Source organism: Emydura macquarii, unplaced genomic scaffold (assembly GCF_026122565.2).
Source record: "Emydura macquarii macquarii isolate MOO-44397 ecotype Brisbane River unplaced genomic scaffold, CSIRO-AGI_Emac_v2 contig_2473, whole genome shotgun sequence".
NCBI classification, from domain to species: domain Eukaryota; kingdom Metazoa; phylum Chordata; order Testudines; family Chelidae; genus Emydura; species Emydura macquarii.
The window spans coordinates 574,328-594,024 of record NW_027132610.1 but is presented as its reverse complement, the minus strand read 5'-3'; the positions used below and the strand labels follow the sequence as shown (position 1 = coordinate 594,024).

General features: G+C 42.2%; 1 protein-coding gene across 2 annotated transcripts in view; it reads left to right on the top strand.

Annotated features, from left to right (window-relative positions):
- The window catches only part of ALKBH8 (alkB homolog 8, tRNA methyltransferase), a 67,331-nt gene that overhangs the window by 1,002 nt on the left and 46,632 nt on the right, over positions 1-19,697 (top strand). Inside the window, exons 2-8 of one of the 2 annotated variants that reach the window (XM_067562795.1) lie at positions 561-749; positions 7,016-7,205; positions 9,501-9,741; positions 11,193-11,324; positions 12,756-12,851; positions 15,241-15,345; positions 18,853-18,923. In XM_067562795.1, the coding sequence (XP_067418896.1) occupies positions 7,077-7,205; positions 9,501-9,741; positions 11,193-11,324; positions 12,756-12,851; positions 15,241-15,345; positions 18,853-18,923 (774 nt within the window). In that variant the 5' untranslated portion in view covers positions 561-749; positions 7,016-7,076. Of the gene's footprint in view, positions 1-560; positions 750-7,015; positions 7,206-9,500; positions 9,742-11,192; positions 11,325-12,755; positions 12,852-15,240; positions 15,346-18,852; positions 18,924-19,697 lie in introns of those variants that run through there. The other variant, XM_067562796.1, reaches the window with a different exon arrangement.

Sequence of the window (19,697 nt, the reverse complement as noted above, 5' to 3'; positions counted from 1 at the left end):
CTTTATTAAGGATGGGTTCAAAGCACTGTAGACCTTGTGATGTTTGCAACCCTGATCTATATCTGAAACTTGCATTTGGAGCCTGTCTCTGACTGTAATCTTTGACTTTATAAATGCATGCTAAGTAGATTATGCAGAGCCTTAGAGATTCAGACTAAAGTCCATCTTGTCTGTCATTACTGTTTCATATCTGCAGTCATACACAGCAAGGCCCTGATTCTGCAATGTGTTCAGGCAGACCTGCACTGAAGTCAGTGCGGTTCCATACACATGCAGGAGTTGCCTGCGTGCCTCTCATTGCAGGATGGGGACCTGAATGGTTAAAGGCTATAAAAGAAGACTATTGCGTCTGAGAAGTTATATATTGGCTCAAGAGTTAACTAATGACTGTGTAACTATATAGGGCATGTTACCATGAATACACTACATTTTATGTGCAATATTAAAAACAGCATCAAGAAATTATGGAAATAACGATAATAGGATTTTAAAAGAGTGCTTTCCTCCCCCTTCCTCTCTTTTTGTCTTTCTTATACATTTTATTTCCATTATCTATCTAGGCATCTAGATCTGGATTTTCTAGAAGTGCTGAGCTCCCACAACTCAAAGTGAAGTCAATGGGAGGGTCAGGTGCTGAACACCACTGAAAACCAGGTTTTATACTGCATCTATCAATCCTGAAAGCGACAATAAAAAAAGAAGAAAACTCCAGAAAATCTTTATAACTGGACATAGTGCTCCATCTGCTGGTAACTAGCGCACCTAACTACAGTCTACTAAATTAATCTTGCTATTCTCTTCAGAAATAAATTCTAAAATAGATGGGCCAGCCCATGCTGTCCATTGTTAAGCAAAACTCTCCATTAACTCTTCCCATTAATTTCAGCGTGATATGGACCATTATATTCACAGCTAAAATTGCCAGTAGAGCATGATTGCATCTGTGTTTTTGTTTTAATTGAGGGGTTGTTTTTTAATGCTGATGAAAATGGGTTAAGGTCAATCATAATGGGTATGATTCTCCATTGCTTACACTTTATGGTAATTTTGGCCTGTGCAAATTGGGTAAAAATTGTTACAAAATGGAAATGATAGAGTTTTTCACTCACCTTGTATGGGTCTTAGGGCCTGGTTTTGCACCATTAAAGCTTTGTCATTCATAGAATCATAGAAGATTAGGGTTGGAAGGGACCTCAGGAGGTCATCTAGTCAAATCCCCTGCTAGGACCAACCCCAACTAAATCATTGATTTCAGTTAGATGCAGGATCGAGCCTTAAATGGCAATGCAATGTAGAAGAAAGTGAAGACTCGAGCCCAATATGTGCAGGCAGACACTGTCAAGCTTTCCTATAGAGTCCTCCACACCATTGTCCTTAAATCCCGGCTTGTGTCTGCCATTGCTATTCCAGTCAGGGCTGATTCTGAATCAGTTTACTAGTGAAGTTGTTCTCAAACTTTCCAGACTACTGTACCCCTTTCAGGAGTCTGACACTCAAGCCCCACTGTCCAGGGTTGAAGCATGTAACTTAGCTTCACAGGGCCCTCTGTGTCATGGGGCCCTGGGCAATTGCCCTGCTTGCCACCCGCTAATGCCAGCCCTGCACTTTTGATCCTCCCTAAACCCATCCCTCCCCCCGCAGGTTGAGAAACACTGATCTAGGTGAGTTGACATACCTCCTGGAAGATCTCTGTGTACCCCCAGGCGTATGTGTACTCTGGTTGAGAACCACTGGATTAGTGAATCAGGCCAAAATCCTTGGTAAATAGGATGACCATGTTGACAAGAGCGACTTTTTCATTTCTTGCGTGCATGTGCTCATCTAAATTGTCTTTGTCTCTTTCTGTTGAAGAGGAAAAACTTTTCTTCCCACTATCTTGTTATAATGCTGTCTGCCAATTACAAGTAATAGCTCCAGCAGTAAAAGAGATCTAGATTCAAGTCTCCAAGGAAAATTGTGTAACTGATTTCTCAAAATGTGTTGTTAACTTCTTTGCAAAAAAGATAAACTGGAATTTTAACTTTGTTCTGATATGTTTCTCTGTGCTCTCCTCTCCCAAGTGAAAACTCAATTCACTGCACTTTTTGGTTAAGCAGGTTTGAGTTTCCCTTGTCTTTACCTGGCTAATTCTTACTTTCTTGTATTCTGAAATACACATTACAGGCATTGCAATGCACCAAGTGTTTCACTGTGATTGAAAACAAAATAATCTATTCCAGATTTTAAAAAAAGTATTCTGAATTTGCAGTCTTCATAGGCAAATGTGACCGCTCTTGAAGGGACACTGCTGTGGACTGAGTCCACAACTTCCTCTAGCTTTCTCATTCATGGGAGACCTCAGGGAGGGAAAGTGGTTTTTTAGGGTAGTAAAATTAGAAGTACTGGGATGCAGGAAAGGAAAATCAGAATTGAGTATAGGCAAAAACTGTGTGTCACAGATCTCTTATCTTTTGGAATAGTCTCCTCTAAGGGAGACATTGAATGCCCCATCACTCAGGACTTTTAAAACTAGTTTGTACAGCCCCTATATAATGAGGAATAATCCCACACTGGTTGGAAGATGGGCTAGGTAGTCTCATAGATCTTTTCTGTCTCTGTCTGTGTTTTTGTGGTCATGTAAGTGAAATATTTCATTAGGTAGGCTTTTCCCGATATGAACTGGTACCCCAGCATGTATTAGGGCACCTGCACCAGCAGAGAACTCCCTTTCTCAGTTCATTTGTAAATGTGAGATCCTGGCTGTTCAAAGATAGCATGACACTACTTAGCAAAGAGGTCAAAAACCGAATGGGCTGGAAACTCTCCTCTCCCCTCTCAACCCTATTAGTAATCAGTTGAAACACATTTCCAACACAGGATTGTTGCTGCTGTCAATGCTGGAACTTGTTCTATTGATAGAGGACATCGCTTTCCAATACTGGCAATTAATTTCCTTTCACAAGCATTTTAATTCACCTTAGGGTTAGAGAAGGGGGAGAGGAGAGAATTGTTTTTTTTTTTAAAAAGGAATTTCTTCAGCACTGTTAATTTTCTGGGTTCTAAATCTATTTTTTCCATTGAGTGCTTTTATTAATTATAGTTCCTCTTAAAGATTTCCCTTTTAGTAGTATGGAGCATAGTTGTGTGTATTTTATGCCAGCAACATTGCAACAGCACAAGGAATATATAATTATTACCTTTGTATTCTTCTTTAGTTCTTTATAACAATTAAACTAATATATTTGTGTGGACGTGCCCCTGGAACTGGGGAGCAGCATCCGGGTTTTCCCCTCTCTGGGCCCTCCTCAGAGGGGGACCACCCCTCCCGGCTACCTCCCACCGGGAGCAGTCTGGAGCCAGGCCCTCGGGCAGGGCTGGCCAGGCAAGCAGTCTGGAGCCAGGCCCTCGGGCAGGGCTGGCCAGGCAAGCAGTCTGGAGCCAGGCCCTCGGGCAGGGCTGGCCAGGCAAGCACGCCGCTCTCGGGAACGGCACGGCGGGGAAAGCTTCCTCACGGAGGATAGGGAAGTGGGGAGGGGGACGCAGGCCCACCCGTCTCCACTGCGTCCCAGCCCAGGGCCCTGGCAGTGGCAACAGCGTTTGCCACTGGGGCGGCGGGGCTCCTGCCGCAACACACCGCCCAGGTTGCCCCTGACTCAGCCACTAACGTGTGGTGATCCCTGGGCTTCTTCCTCCCCGAAACCCCCGGTACCTGCCTCCTCTGGGTCTCTGGGGTTCGGTAGACCTGCTAGGCCCTCCTCGTCCATGGGCGGCAGCTCCGGGAGCTCCATGGGCTCATCCTCGAAGGGTAGCTCCTCCAGGTCCTGCGGTCCCCAGGCCTCGGGCAGGGCCGGTAGGTCCTCGGGGTCCCAGGCTCGGCACTGCTCTGGCAGATCCGCCTCCGGCTCCCAGGCCCCGGGTGTTTCCGGGGGGTTCTCCTCAGGCTCATAGTCCTCAGGGAGCCCCAACGGGCCTTCTTCCGGCTCCCAGGCCGTGGGGGTCTCTGGTGGTCCCTCCAACTCCCAGGCTGCAGGGTACCTGGGGGAGGCCTCGGCCGATCCCCAGGCTGGGTTTAAGGCTGGCCACTCCCTCTCAGCCCGGCTCCCCAGCCCGGCCTTGGCTAGGAGCTCCAGAGGAGATGCATCCTTCCCCTTCAGCCACTTCCCTCCAACTGAGCTTGCCGGCCTGACTCTTAAAGGCCTAGCTCCGCCCCCCTGCTTCCGGTCAGGTGGGGTCCCTGGGGCCTTTAAAGGCCTAGTCCCGCCCCCTGGCTTCCGGTCAGGTGTTTCCCTGGGGCAGGCATCTGTCAGCCAGGGTGGGTCTGGCTCCCTCTCTGGGTCCTCCTCAGAGGGGGACCACCCCTCCCGGCTACAATTTGCATCTACTAAACCCCCCGCCCCCCACCATTTCATGTATAGTGTGCAATGCAGAGTTGTATCAGCTACACAAACAATGTTTCTTTTGACCTTAATTTAAATTTTTGTTTTTTAACGATATGTTCTCAAATAACAAATTTTAGTGGGTGCATCTGTAGTCGGATATTTGGTGACTACCTGGGCACAGATATGTATGCCATGATGCTAACATGGCATCATTTGAGCAGTACCTCTTGTCCTTAAGACATGCTCATGAGTATCACTTAGGAAATCGTATTGTGTTTTCATAACGGGTCTGCTGGTCCAATGATTTTATTGTGGGGATTGAATCCAGGATGAGCCTCTATAGTCTGAGCTACTGTATCAGGTCAATTAGCTTAGAGGCAGCAGCTGGCTCATAAAACTCCTTTGTGTCAGCCACTAGAGCGGGGACAAAGACCTAGACTAGTTTTAATGGATGTTAAACTGCTCTAGAGATTAGTACTGATTGCACTTTTACATATGGAAGTGAAGAGTTTGAAAAGATTTTTCATATTTCATTAATAGGTCTTGTGTTGCATTAAAAAGATCATTTTATTTTTTGAGTTCATTTTTAGTGATGTAAAATGTCATTAACGTCACAGAACGCACACATACGTGACCTTTCCTCTTCCAAGTCCTTTATGCACAGACACAATCTGGAAGAGGTGAGGTCCAGGGTGAAAGATCCACTTGCCTGTGTAATATAGAAAACTTCCCTGTTGTTGTTGTTTATTTATCAATTATACTGTGGTAGGCCCCGTAACTCCAAATGAAGATTGGAGTCCCATTGTGCAGGGTGCTCTACAAACACAGGTGAAGAGACAGTCTTCCTCTGGAGAGTTTATAATCTAGGAGACACAAACTGAGGATGGGGTGAAACCCAAATAAATAAATATGGTGGTGATTGACACAGATTTTCTACAATTTGGGACGGGGGGACAATGGGTAGGAAAGGGTTAGCAAGAGTAAAGGAGTGGGAAAAGGAGGAAAGGGGAAGTGGGACAGTCATAGCTCATCTGTCTAACCAGTGCTGTCAGAAAGAGAAGTGAGAGAAGATATGAGAGACAGAAAATATCTGGGAAGAGGGAGAGAACATAAATCCTGGCCCCATTGTAGTCCGTGGTAGTTGTGCCATTGACTTCAGTGTGGCCAGGATTTCTCCCTGAAAGTTTGAAAGAAGTGGAGGGAGACAGAAAGGAAAAGGAAGCAGAAACCAAGAATAATTCAGGAAAAGGTATGGCATGATCTGTGGTCAGAAAGAAGACGTGACGTGGAGCCAGGAAAGATGATAAGATAAAACAAAAACGGAGAAGTGGAATGTGTCAGCTTTTAAAAATGTATTAAGTAGAAAGTTGATTGACAAAATGTTACCATTGTCCCAATTGTTTCATTTTAATTGAAATTTTCCATGTTAAAAAATCTTTTCGAAAAAATATCAAAAACTGAAATAATTAGTCGAAAACCTGAAAACGTTTAAGTGTTTCTTTTAACAAAATATGAACATTTTTCTCTGGAAAGCTGACAGTTTTTGTGAAAATATTTGTTTAGTCGAAAGCCTAATTTTCTGTCGATAAACAATTTGAACAGAGGATTTTTGACCCACATTGATTGAATGCCATATTAAATTAACAATACACGGCTGTTTCATTCCTTTCGGTGACAGGGGCCTGGCTTTGGTGAGGTGTGCTGTACAAATATTTGATTTCAAACTCACTCTTAAATTGCAAGGATGGAAGTTAAAGCCAAATTTTGACATTTATGGATTTTTGTTCCTCTCAGGAGAAATTGGGGGGTGGGGGGGGGGAAGAAAGAAACAAGAGGAAGAAACCAACTGAAATAACAGGATGAAAACTATAGTGGAGGAGCAGGTACAGTGAAAAACAAATATTGCAAGCTTATGAGTAAAGGAACAGAATGGGGAAGAGATTAAACACTGAAATACAATAAATTGGCATTATATACTATACATAGGGCTCCCTTCATAGCAGCTTAGCTGGTTGGGAATTCTTTGTCCCTAATTTGTAGCATAGATTGCCCTTTATCTTGCATGAATCACCCTCAGGGAAAAAGTCTGGTGGAGCTGAACATAAGAATGGCCGTACTGGGTCAGACCAATGGTCCATCTACCCCAGTATCCTGTCTTCTAACAGTGACCAATGCCAGATGCTTCAGTGGGAATGAACAGAACAGGTGATCATAAAGTGATGATTCCCAGCTTCTGGCAAATAGAGGCTAGGGACACGTCAGAGCATGACTTGAAGGGGAAAAATCAGTTAGTGCATTCAACTTAGTTTTGTGATCGCTCCTCTCATCCCCCAAAATTGTGAGGTTTGTAAAATCATGAACTAAATGAAGTTTCCCACTCCTATCTGAAATAGGATTTGTGAAGCAGGTGAATAATCTCACCAGAGCACTGTAAAGTAGATGAGTTTTGTTCTCCATTTTTCAAATGGGGAAAAAATTAGACTTGCCCAAGATCAGAGAGGGATTTGTATTAGAGGTGGGATTAGAACAGAGGCATTATTAGTAATAGAAATAATGGCTTTTTTACTTAGGAGTTTTATGTTGTCAGTGACTCTTTAAGAATTATTTTAAAATGGCCTTTGACTAAATGACATATTCAGGATCTTTTTTTTTTTAAGGAATCGTGAATGTTTTCTACCTTCTGCTGTGGCCTTGTGTTTCCAGATCGCCAGTGTGGAAATGGACAGCACCAGTCAAAACAATCTGAAAAGGAATAAAATTGAGAAGAAATTATTGAGGAAACAGATCAAGGCCAGAAACACTTTAATGAGGCATGAGGGTATTGAGTGTGTGTCTCACACCACCCAGGTGACTTGAAGCTCCAGCTGTTATGGGAGAATGAATGCACAGCTTATCTATATCCTAGCCTCACCTATGTATTGGTTAATGTGCAGTTCTCTGGAAAGTGACGGTAAAAAGGGCATAATGAGATTCCATGTCGATTGTCTCTCATTGATTCCAAAGAATAACTGCACTTTGGGCTTTGGTCAAAGCTCATTCATGTCCATGGAGAGACTTCTGTTGACTTTAATGGTCTTTGGATCAGGTCTTTTAGGCTGAAAAGATTGTTCATATATCTGGGGAAAGTTCTGATAACTGTAATTATGTTACTAATGATATCTGTTATCTCCACCAATTAATACACATATTAGAGCCTCCCATTCCTTTTCCTATATTGCTTTCTTTGTCTCATCTGCTTTCATTTTTGTACCTTTGTATTCTTCCCTCCATGCTTCTCCACAAAGCATAATCTCTCTCTTTCGAACTCCCTATTAAAACCCACTCCTTCTAGAAATCCTTTCTAACTTGTTGTCCTCACCAGTAATCTCACCTCAGCTTCTCTTATGTAAACTGTTGCCTCATGTCTTGCCCTGTCTGTCTTAGGGCTCGATCCTGCAAACTCTTCCTCATTGTATTATTACGGTTGGCATTGCAATCTTGACAGTTGTTTTAAGGCAAGGTTGGGCCTGGTCTACTCTGAGATTTAAAATTGTGTGAGAATGTAGTTAAATAGTGATTTGAAAACCTAGTGCAGATGTCAAGTTATTTGGGGAAGGAACTGTCTTTTTGTTCCGTGTGTGTGCAGCACTAGCACAGTGGAATCTTGGTCCATGGTTGGGGCTTGTAGGTGCTACGGCAATACAAATAATACAGTAATAATAGTCAGTATTTGTAGCTGAATATAACACAGAGACTTGGAAAACCCTCTGAACTTAGTGGTAGAGCTACAGTGCACAGATTAGGTAATCATGAAACTTTCCTGAAATTCACTCTTTACTGAGATTTTGTTGGCTATGTTTCAAGCCAGAGCTATTTTTTTCATCATTGATTTGTAAAGCTCTGAAAAATGTGATTTGTAATAGAAGTGCTGACGCTGGTCTAAGCCCTCATAATAGAAATATCTCTCATAGATGCTCAGACACGTCACCTAACACTCCTTGTTAATATTTAAGAGTATTGTTATCCTTTTTCATTTATTAAATCTTTCCCTCCCATTTTCAAGCCAACTTGCTCTCCTTTGGAAGAATTAGGTACTATAATTTGAAACAACAAAACCTTTTAGGATCTGCTTTCAGAAAAGGTAATAGAACATGCTTTTAGAAAAAGATTGGCTGACTCATTCTGGGAAAGGTGTTGAGGAAAAAAAAATGTGTCCAAAGCAGATCTTCCATTTTAGGGACAATAACAGCATATGCTTGCTAATTATATGAAGGCACCGATATTGACTCCGTACTTAAGGTTGCATTTAATTTGCCCTTCAAATAGGACTAAAATGCCTCTGTTTCACATTTAAATGATTGATTTACTCTCAAACTTGGCAAAATAACTATTCAGAAAACAACCGGACTTAGTACATATTTTGCTAAAATTACAGACTCTGTTTTGCAGAGGAAATATATAAAAATGCTCTTTTTTGAAAATTTTGCATATTTTGTTTAGTTCCTCTAGCAAAATTGAGGATGAGCCTGCAGGCCACTCCCTCAAAAAAAAAAAAAAAAAAAAATATCGGTGGAGTTTAGAAATGGGCTGCTGATCTCTGTTCTCTCTGAGGTAATTTGTAGGAGCCATAGCTCTCGGCTGTCATGAAAAAAATCAGACAGATACAAGAATTTATTTTTGTTCCATCCTTTGAAGGTTATCGCAGAACACTTACAGCCAAATGTTGGCTATGGAATCTGCAAATACAAGTAAACTCTGTAGCTGAGGGACAAGAATGTTCAGGGCATGTGCAAGGCATGTATCATCCAACTATTGTAAATGTGTAGCCACCCCTGCACAGATAGCCTGTCTGTGGGCCCAGTTGTGGTGACCACACACACAAATGTGGGCATGTTATTGCTCTCAGAGCTTGCATGCTCTTGCTCTGTAAAAGCCTGTCCCTTAAATGTGTGCTGTACTAAAGAAGGCTCCTTGTGCTCTGGTTCTGCGGACTAATTGAAATATAAACATTTCTTTTGGAATATCAAACAGACTAATCACAGCGATTTTGGGATAATAGCTTCATTTCTCCTTATGACACTTGTGTTTGTGAAATGCTATTTTCAGGTAAACAAATCAGTGGTGACCACTAATGTGTCTGTTTTTCAATGTTTTTTAAACTAGAGCCTGGTCGTTGCCAATGGAGGCCTGGGTAATGGTGTGAGTAGACACCAACTGCTCAAGGTAGCAGAGGAATGTGGGTTGGTGGAAGCACTCTTAATGCCTCCAAATAAACCCTATTCATTTGTGAAATATGGGACAACAGAAGAAGCCAAGAAAGCCTATGACGCTCTCAATGGGAAAGAGATAACACTGGAGGATTCCAACCAAAATGTTACTCTGTATGTTAACTTTGTGGAAAAAGGTATTAATATTCTGCTATCCCATAAAGCATCCCTCTTATGGCTTTGCTTTTTAGTTGCTTGTTGTTGTGGAACTGTGGATGAAATTCTGGCGCCATTGAAGTCAGTGGCAAAGCTTTAATTGATGTCAGTGGGGCCAGGATTTCCCCTTATATTTTAGAACTGTTTGGTAAATCATTCCGTTTTTCGTATTTTTGTTTTATTATACAGCACTTAAAGCAATCTGTGGATGCTTGCAACAATTCTTTATATGGTTAAATAAAATAGATGTGTAAATACATGTATTAAATATAAGGGTCAGCTTTTCCAGGAACCTGTAAAGCAAAATTAATTGCTGAAGAGCAGCAAACAATAATGGGAGCAATAACCTACTTTCCTCATTAACTAAAATCTGGGGAAAAAAGAGGGGATTTGCAGCATCCCCTGAAATCTGGTCTCTTGCGGACTGAGGCATGTAGTGAAGGAGCTGCTAGCAGGACCTTTTGTGAAGGGTCCTTAGTTCCGTGTTTAAAGCTTGGAGGCTGCAGCTTGAACACCTCCCTGAGTACATGTGGTCATATCAGGTGGGGAGAGAGGTGGTCTGTCAGGTGGCTTGGAGCCAAACCATTTGTTGCTGGGGAGGAAGGATGGTCTTGTGGTTAAAGCAATAGATTGGGACATGGGAACTCCGAGGTCAGTTCCCACTCTACAGATTTCCTGTGTGACCTTGAGCAAGTCATTTGATCTCTCTGCACCTCAGTTTCTCATCTGTAAAATAGGAACAATAACATTTCTCTTCTCCCGGTCTTGACTGTTTAGATTGTGAACTCTGTCTCTTACTTTGTGTTTGCAGAGCGCCTAGCACAATGAGATCCTTATCTTGGCCCCTAAACTCAACCATAGTACAAGTAATTTTCAATAATAATAATGGCTGCAAGTTGGGAGCCTGTTATGTAAGTCATTTTCTATTAAGAGAGGTGTTGCATTGAACATTTAATCATATCAGGCTGCAGAGCTACAAATGACCATGTTAATTTTATATCATTTCTTACATTTAAGAAACAAATGCATATAGCATTCAGGCTTATAGCATTCCAACATATTTTCTTCACTGTACTCCATGCTTGTTAACCATGAGCACAGACAAATCTTGAGTCCTGGCAAGATATAAAATTGAATCCAACTAGAATCTCCCCTGAAATGCATAGGAAAGTTTTGACCTTTGTTTTAACAGACACATCTTTTTTTGAGAGTGGAAAACACTGAATCTCTTGGGTCCTACACTGTGAGATTTAGAATTGGGTTGTATAACAAATCCTGTTTTACGCTACCAAGGAGGATAATTAATTCAGATGATGATCAATCTAGGGCTTATCAGTTATTGTGCAATACAAGTAAATGTTCATCATAGCTTAAAAGGACACAAATGTGTCATTTTCCATAAGCAGAGTACTATTTTATTTTATACCCATAGTGCTTTGGGAGGACATTATGCCTGTAAGCTTGCCTCCAGGCCTGATGATGGTTGAAGAGCTTGTTTCTCCTGAAGAAGAACAAAAGATGCTGGAAAGTATTGATTGGACAGAAAATGAAGTCGTTCAAAATGGTGAGTAGAAATTGAGACCTTCAAAAATAACTGCAAATTGTCCTTTTGTTGAATTTTATTTCTTCAAGAAGTCTTCATCTTGGAGAATTTATTCCTTAAAATCATTCTGGTTTTTAGTCCTTTTAAAATTGAGTTTTATATCATACAGTTACTGTAATGGGGTCGGCACCCGGCTCTCACGGCGGAGTGTCACACACATGGTTTGTAGGTGGAACAGAACAAACCCCTTCTGGGGTATAACCTTCCAGCCCTGGTATGCGGTCATACCTCCAGGGCTTCCTCCCCAGAGACACTGTCCTCCTGTAGCCCACCCTGGATTCAGTCCTTGCTCAGTCCCAGCAGTGGGCCAGGAGCTCCTTCTTAGCTCCCCCAGTCCCTGCCCTCACTGAGTTGTCATGGGCCTGCTGCTCTTTCAGCCAGCCAGGAATCCATTCCTCTCTCTTCCAGCTCTAGCAGCAACTAACTGTTGCTCTGTTCTGCAGCTCCTTTAATATGGCTCTGCTGGGTCCTGATTGGCTGCTCCCCTTGCAGCCACTCTAGGCTGCTTTGAGGACATCTCCTCTGCTCCTCTTCAGGCAAGCTGTGGCTGGAGCCTGAGGCCTCCAGCAGGGGGCCTCTGGGCCTAGTCCACCCTGTCACAGTTACAGACAATCAGGCATGTGGTGTAAGGTGATCCTCATGAATGGGTTAATATAATATTATGTTTCTGCTTCCAGGAACAGCTAAGTAGAGTCATTTCCTGATAGCATGATTTTGTTCAGAAAATGTGACACTTGTAATTTGATAGCCTGGTTGGGAGCTGGAGCTTCTGTAGCACCAGTGAGGAGTTAAAGAAGCTTTCTTCCCAGCTGCTCATGTAGTTTCAAATGAGCTCTCTGGAATTAAATTTCTTAACAAAGCCAGTTATTTTTCCAGTTAGCTGCCGGATTACTTCTTGACACAGCACAAAGCATTATATTGACCTTTGTGTGCAGTATAATGATACAAGGAAGTGAAAGATGCTTTTACATCCATATCATGAGCTTGGCCATGTGTCAGGACAGAAAAAAGTATCAGCCGTGGCTCAAGGAAATTGGTACTGTTGTCAGAGAGAGACAAACACAAGGTCCAGGGACCTATAGCCCTTGCTTCTATGTATAAGCATTGACTTCTGTGGGATTGCTTCTATGTGTGAAAGCACCAGGGTTTTAACTTCAAGGAGCAGTGCTAGTAAAGCTCTGTGTTGTTTTGTCACTCTTAGTACATGGAAATGTTGAGTTGCATATTGAGAGTGAGGTTTACAAATAGCGGTCTTTTCAACTCCTCAGTATTTCTTGAGCTGCACAGAAGCAAATAAGCAATAGGCAAATATCCTCCAAGCATAGTAAATCGTGTAAATATATTGTACATATTTTAATATTTTTACATTGTTTAACTTTTTCTGCTTCACAGTCCAGAAGTCTTTAAAACACAGAAGAGTAAAGCATTTTGGATACGAGTTTCGATATGACAACAACAACATAGATAAAGATAAACCATTGCCTGGAGGTGAGAACTTTCCTATGAAAAGGCATTTTAAAATGGCATTTGTTTTAAATCTGTGTTCCAACAAATACATACAGAACCTAACTTGAGTACAGTGTAGTTGTCCCAGGAAGTTGTGTAACTAAAGCCCTGATTAAGGAAGACACTTAAACAGGTGTGTAAGTCCAGTTAACTTCAATGGAATTAAAGGACATGCTTAAACACCCTCCTTGAATAGGATACTTTCCTGAATCAGTGCCTTAGTAATCATATTTTAGTGTGCATTTATGAAATCCATTTTTAATCACTTATAACTTTGTATGTTTTTAAAAGTTTGAAGAAAAACTCACGGCTGCCATTCTTCATTGAAGTCTAGCCATATGTGGATTCTGAGCTGCTAAATTTGTTGTCTTTTGAGTAACCACTATATGAAGAAAAATTCAAATTCATTATTATATTGGAAAAAAGGGTGTGTGTGTGTATGTGTGTACACATATACATACATAATATAAAAATATTCAATTTATTCAAGATGGTAAAAAATATATAATACTTTAAAAAATATATTTTACTAGATTGAATAACTTGAAAATGGCTGAATGCATTTTCCTCGTACTTTCCAAAACAACTCCCCTCTGTGCTGAAATCAATCATGGAAAGTTTCTGAAAAATTCTCCTTTGAGTCTGAGAGCTATGAGTCAGAGAAATCAAAGTAAGCCATTTTACAACCTAGCTATGCAAATTATAAAATATGGAATTAAATTATATTGAAAGTTAAACAAGTGTTTAAGGTGACTTGTACAGTTTCCACTAGACAAATGCAAGTTACATTGTATTTCAGTGTCTGAAATTGTACCTAATCATAACAGCATTGATGTTTGTCTTGACTGTTTTGTGGCCTCCCAGCTAGAGGTTAAATGGTTTGTGTGTGAGAAAAATGCAAATGGAGGGAACAATTTTTGGAGGAAAAAAAGCAGTACTAACCATAAATATTGACAGATTGTTAAAAGGAATATTTCTTAGAATAGCATTCAAGTGTGCCATGCTTAGTAGAATTTTACAGTTAAGTTTTTGTCCAGTGTAGTAGCAAACTGCAGATTCACTGAAGGTTTCATTTTTGCATATTACTGATAAAATACTTTAGATTCAATAGATTTATTAGGAGACCTTATTTAATTCAAAATTTGCATCAGTAACTGACTTTATAGGTCAAATTTTCAAAGGTGTCTGTCACAGGTTGGCTGGCCCCAGTAAATGAAGTAGGTCCAGCTCCCCTGTGCCAGTGCAGATGCTCCCATGTGGCAAGCTAAGAGGTTGGGGCAGCGCCATGGTCTATAAATGTTCAGGGAGAGACCCAGTGAGGGAGAGTCCTGGAGAGACTCAGTTGGGGGATTGGAGGAGGTTTCTGGGAAAGCTGCAGGGAAAGCTTTCTGCAGGATCATCCCTGAGAAGAGGGAGGAATTGGAGACTGTATGTTTGGGACCTGAAGGTAGGGGACTAGCAAGAGGGGATTGCTGTTTGGCAGTCCCAAGTCAGAGAGCCAAGGCCCAAAGGCAGGAGGAGCAGCAGAGGGATTTGCCTGCTGGAGCTAAGGGCTGGAGAGGGCTAACAGCAGAGGAGGTTACCCATTGACAATCCAGTACCAGAGAGGAACTGTGAGAGGGCCATGGGCTGTGATGGGATGCTCCCAGCAGAGAGGCTGGAGGGGTTCCAGCTGGGAAGAGTGGGGTTACACTCTGGTTTGAAGGGTCTGGGTGGCTGTCCTGGTATAAGGACAGGAGAGGGCTGCAGTGGGGAGCTGGGGTTTGGTGAGAGACGCCAGCGCCTTGTGTTGCACGTACTATTTGTACTATTCTGGGGGAAATCTGGACTGTGATTATGGGACTTTGTTATGATTTATGTGGACCCTAATTTTTTAATAAGTTAACCCCACACGTGCTATATTTGCCCTCAGAAAGACTCTGTGGACTCTTTTGGGGGAGCCATTGTGGTCCTGGGTGAAATTCTGAGCCCATTGGAGTCAATGGGGATTTTGTCATTGATTTCAGTGACACTGAATTTGGCACACCGTTATTTATGGTCACAGACAATAGAATTTGCACATGCAAACAGTGGGCCCAGTACTGCCACCCCTTTGTGTGTGGAGGGCTTCTAAGAACTCCTCGTAGTCAATGGAAGTTACATATGTAGAGGATTTGCAAGATTAGACCTATTATTTCATCACACGTGTCATAGTGAGTACAAAGTTGCCTGTGTACATGATGGTATTCACAAACTTACAAGCCCCCTTTTGGCTGTAAATATTTTATCATATTTCTGTGTATTTTGTCCAATTGTTAGATTTCTCCTCCATCAAAAGCAGAAAAAAAAAAGTAGGAAAACAGCTGGTTTATACTTTTGTTTGTAAAAACAGGGCTCCCTGAAATTTGCAGCACGCTTCTGGATAAGTGTTTGAAGCAGGGATATATCAAACATAAATCTGATCAGTTGACAATAAACCAGTATGAACCTGGACAAGGTAAGTGCATTTGCCCTTTTAAAAAAAAAAAAATCAAACTCAATATTTATCTAGGATTAAAAACAGAAAACCAGCTACAGTGGCTCTGATTCAGAGATAGCCCTTCAGCATCTGCTAAATTCACCCTTCCTGAATGTGGATGCTTTCATGAATTGAGGGCAATGTCTGGATGCAGTCTTCCTAACTTGAGAACTCACATTTAGAGATACCCCGGTATTGAAACTGTAACTGAGATTAGAATCTGGTCCAAGTGTCTTTGGCCAGGTCATGTAAGCTGATCACATAATAAAAAAGTTGGTAACCTGGAGAGGTAAACAGTCCATGGATGACCGATCAACCAAATGCATTTTTCACTCACTTCCTGAGATACAGATTCTGGAAATTCATCTGTTCCAAGTACAAATGCAGGGGTTTCAACAGGCTGGTCAAGCTTCCCAACCTTCCCTGCCGTGTAGTACCCTGTACTTTGCAGTCAGCCTTCAAGAAGAAGCCCCCTTCTATTCATAAGGACATGTGAGAGAATCTTCAGGGTGATGCAAGCCATATCCCTGTACTGGAGAACGGGAATGCTGCTCCAACAATCTCTTCCAGACTCAGTAGGGGTGAAGAGGCATTTGCTTCCAGTAAGGCATCCATAGGGTAAAACACATGCTGTACTTTTTGCTGAGTTCAGTCATCAAGGCAAAGTACCTGGCTTTCCCTTCCCTGGAATATATCTGGTTTGTCCTTATGAATGAAGGACACACACCTCCCTTCTAGAATTGATCCCTGATGGCGTACTTAGTATCTGCCAGCTGAGGGTCTAGAAATCTGACCCTATTTGTTCACATATCTAACAGCCAGTTAAATTGGGATAGTCATGTGCTGCTGGCTGGGTTATCTGAATAAATTAGTATGAATTTGTAATATTTTTCCAAGAATACAGGAAATGTATAAAGCCTTTCTTGAGCACTAATCATTTAGGACATTAATTAGCATTCAGCATGTGCAATCCCATGCATTTATATAAATACTGTACTATGCAGTATCTGTACTGAGTCAGATTCTGTCCCTAGGTTCTAAGCTTTTCAAGGCAGGGAAACTGACTTCAGTTTTCAAAAATGACTACTGATTTTGGGAACCTCGGTTTTTGGGTGGCTATCTTTTAAAATGGGCTTGATTTTTCTGAGGTCACTTTCAGAAAATCAGGCCTGTATAAAGTGTCACAAGTTGAGGATCCAAAAATTGAGGCACCTGAAATTTGTGTTTACTTTAAAAAATGTAGGCCGTTGTTTCTTAGTAAGTGTTTGTACAGCACCTTGCACAATGGGATCCTGACTGGAGTGTTTGGATGCTGATGCAAAGAAATAATAGATGCTCATGTCTTTTATCATGCTGACTTCAATGTGTTTCTGAGGGCAGAATTTCTACACTTTATATTGTGACCATTTGGAATGGAGCAAACTTGTTGTAAGAAGCTTAACCTATGTAGTTCTGTATGGAATTAAGGACATTGTTCCTATTGAAACTAATGGAAGTCAATACATTTGCATGGGAGGGAGGAGTTTAAAATCTGGCTTCTGATATTGGTACTGTATAAAGGACTGGTCAAAAAATTTAAAACAAAACATTTTCCTGTTGGAAAATGAGATACTGTAAAAATCAAAATTTTCTGCAGGAAGAGATCAATTTTTGACAGAATTTTTGATTCAGAAAATCTAAATGAAATGTTTAATTTGGCATCAGGTCAACATTAATCTCTGTGTCTGCCTGAACATCTGTGGTGCCTAGTGGAAGTTGTATTTCCAGGTCCTTCATGTGCCCGTTCACCCCTGGACCCTGCTCTCTGGCCAGACTATTCCTCCCAGGATGCACTGGAGTTGTCCTCTGACTGAGCCCCGGCAGTGCATTTTGAAAACAAATGTTGAAATATCAGATGTTTCCATGGGAGTGGAAGGAAATTCTGTTTTTTTGATCCGCTGCAGTACTCCATTACACATAGTAGACATAAAAATGTATAAGGTTACTGTGATGGGGTGTGCAAACCCATGCTGGTGAACAAGATGTTAAGGAGCAGCTCTGGGCCTAGGTGGCCCTGCCCAGCTGCCCCTGCAAAGCCTGTGCAAGCTGGAGGCAGAGCTTAGAAGGAGAAACCAAGCATCTCAGAAGGGGGCGAGCAATGGAAGGGAGCAGAGCTGTGCCTTAAGTTCTGGAGAAGTACTGCCCAGGTGATCTGGCCACTCTCATCCTGCCTAAGCCAGCAGAGAAGAGACTGGTGACTTGTTGGGAAGGTCAGAAACTATATTTTTGGTTCCGTTCTCTAATTAACCATGTGAGGGGAAAAAGTGAATTAAGGCTGGACGTGATCAAGCAAGGCAGCTATTTAGCACACCAAGCTGCAGAACTTAGCTGCCCACCATTTGGCCCTGGATCGGAGCCCAGTGGAGGGGGTGAGACAGCTAAGGGAAGGCCCTGAATACGCAAGGGTCCAGACTCTAAGTCCTGTAACTAAGGAGAAAGCCCTGAAGCCCTTGTGAACACCAAAAGACTTCTCTGTTATTGGTCTTTTCTTTTTGTATACTCTGAAATGGGTGGACTGGAATGTGGGACCCGGCCTGAGGGCTGAGCCACAAAAGAAGGGACGGAGCCCACAAGATGGAGCTATAGAGGAACGGGGAGACATCAGGAAGGGGGACCAAGTGCCACACCCCTGCCTAACCACTAGATGGCAGTACAAGTGAGGGTCACCCTTCTGAGTTACACATATAGCACGCTACTGAAGGTCCTGATGAAGGCTTAACCTAGTTATGGCACATGGTGAGGTCTCATAGGAAGTACAAACTGAAACCATGTTGTGACGACTACTTCACACAACTGTATTTGTAGCATGGACAGGCTCTAATTCTGAAGCAAGGTGCGATTCTTAGGCCATGTCTATACTGATGGCGGCAAATTCGCTGCCGCCAGATTGATCTTTCTGGATGGATTGAGCAGTCAGTATAGACCCGCTCAATCGATCAGGAAGTTGACTGAGTAAAACCACCCTCTCAAGAAGTGTAGCGCTGCATTGACGGGAACACTGTTCCCGTCGGCTCAGCGCAGTGAGAACAGCGCGCAGAAGGGAAGCAGAGCAGTCGACAGGAGTTAGGCAAACTACACAGAGTAGCTTGCGTAACTCCCGTTGACTGCTGCCGAATCTCCAGGTCAGTGTAGACCAGGACTTACTGTGCTCTTTGACATGCCAGTATGCAGAATGATCTTCCAGCTCACAGCTACTGCTGCTGTTTGAGTGTTGGGTGCAGATCGAGAGGGTAATTCGTGCTTGTGGATGCACCAAATCCATTCCTGCATGTTGAGTGTAGCTCTTTGCTGTGTATGATGCTTTGTTTTGAAGGCTACGGATCAGAAACGTATCTAGGTTTACATGTGGACAGCCATGAAATAGGACTTAGGAGAAGATTAAATGAAAAGTGGTGGTATTTCATTGTAATTACTATGACTATTTATTTCCTGTTTTTTATGTTGCAGGAATTCCTCCTCATATCGATACTCATTCTGCTTTTGAGGATGAAATAATCTCTCTCAGTTTAGGAGCTGAGGTATGGTTAATACTTCTTTTTATATTTTGATGCTACTCGAATGACATAAAAGTGAAGATCTTAGTATTTAATAAAAGGCTCAATGTTTACATGACATTTTTTTCTCACTGTTTTGAGTCAGATTTCTAGCATTTTAAGATAACCTGTAACAATAACAAGTTACCAAATGGGGTGAAATCCTGGCCACATTTAAGTCATTCCCATTGACTTCAGTGGGGCTAGGATTTCACCATAGAATAAAATCTTCCATGAAACTGACTCTTTTAAATGTCTAGAGCTCAATTCTCCATTGCCCTTCCTCAGTTTTATTACCACCTTCAAAACACTCCATATCATTGCTCTTGTCTATGTCTTTATCTCATTTCTTCCTGTACCATCCCCCCTCCTCTCTGGTCTGCCCAAGCCTCTCTCCTGTTATTCTTGTGTGTATTACAGTAGCTCGTAGAGACCCTATTGGGGTAGACACTGTACACACACATAGCTAGAGACAGTCCCTGCTCTAAAGAGCTTACATTCTAAACAAACAAAACAGAGAATGGGTGGGAAGAGAAACGTAGGCACAGAGAGGTGAAGGGACTTGCCCAGAGTCACACAGAAGTCATTGGCAGAGCTGGGAATAGAATCCATGTTTTCCTGCTCCTAGTTCAGCTCCCTCTCCACTCTCTTTGTCTCCATTCTGCTTTGTATTGCACTTATCACCGTGGTTTCAGAGCATCCATACCCACTCCCTACTTTGTGCCTTCTGTGCTTGGAACAGCATCGCAACAAACACTG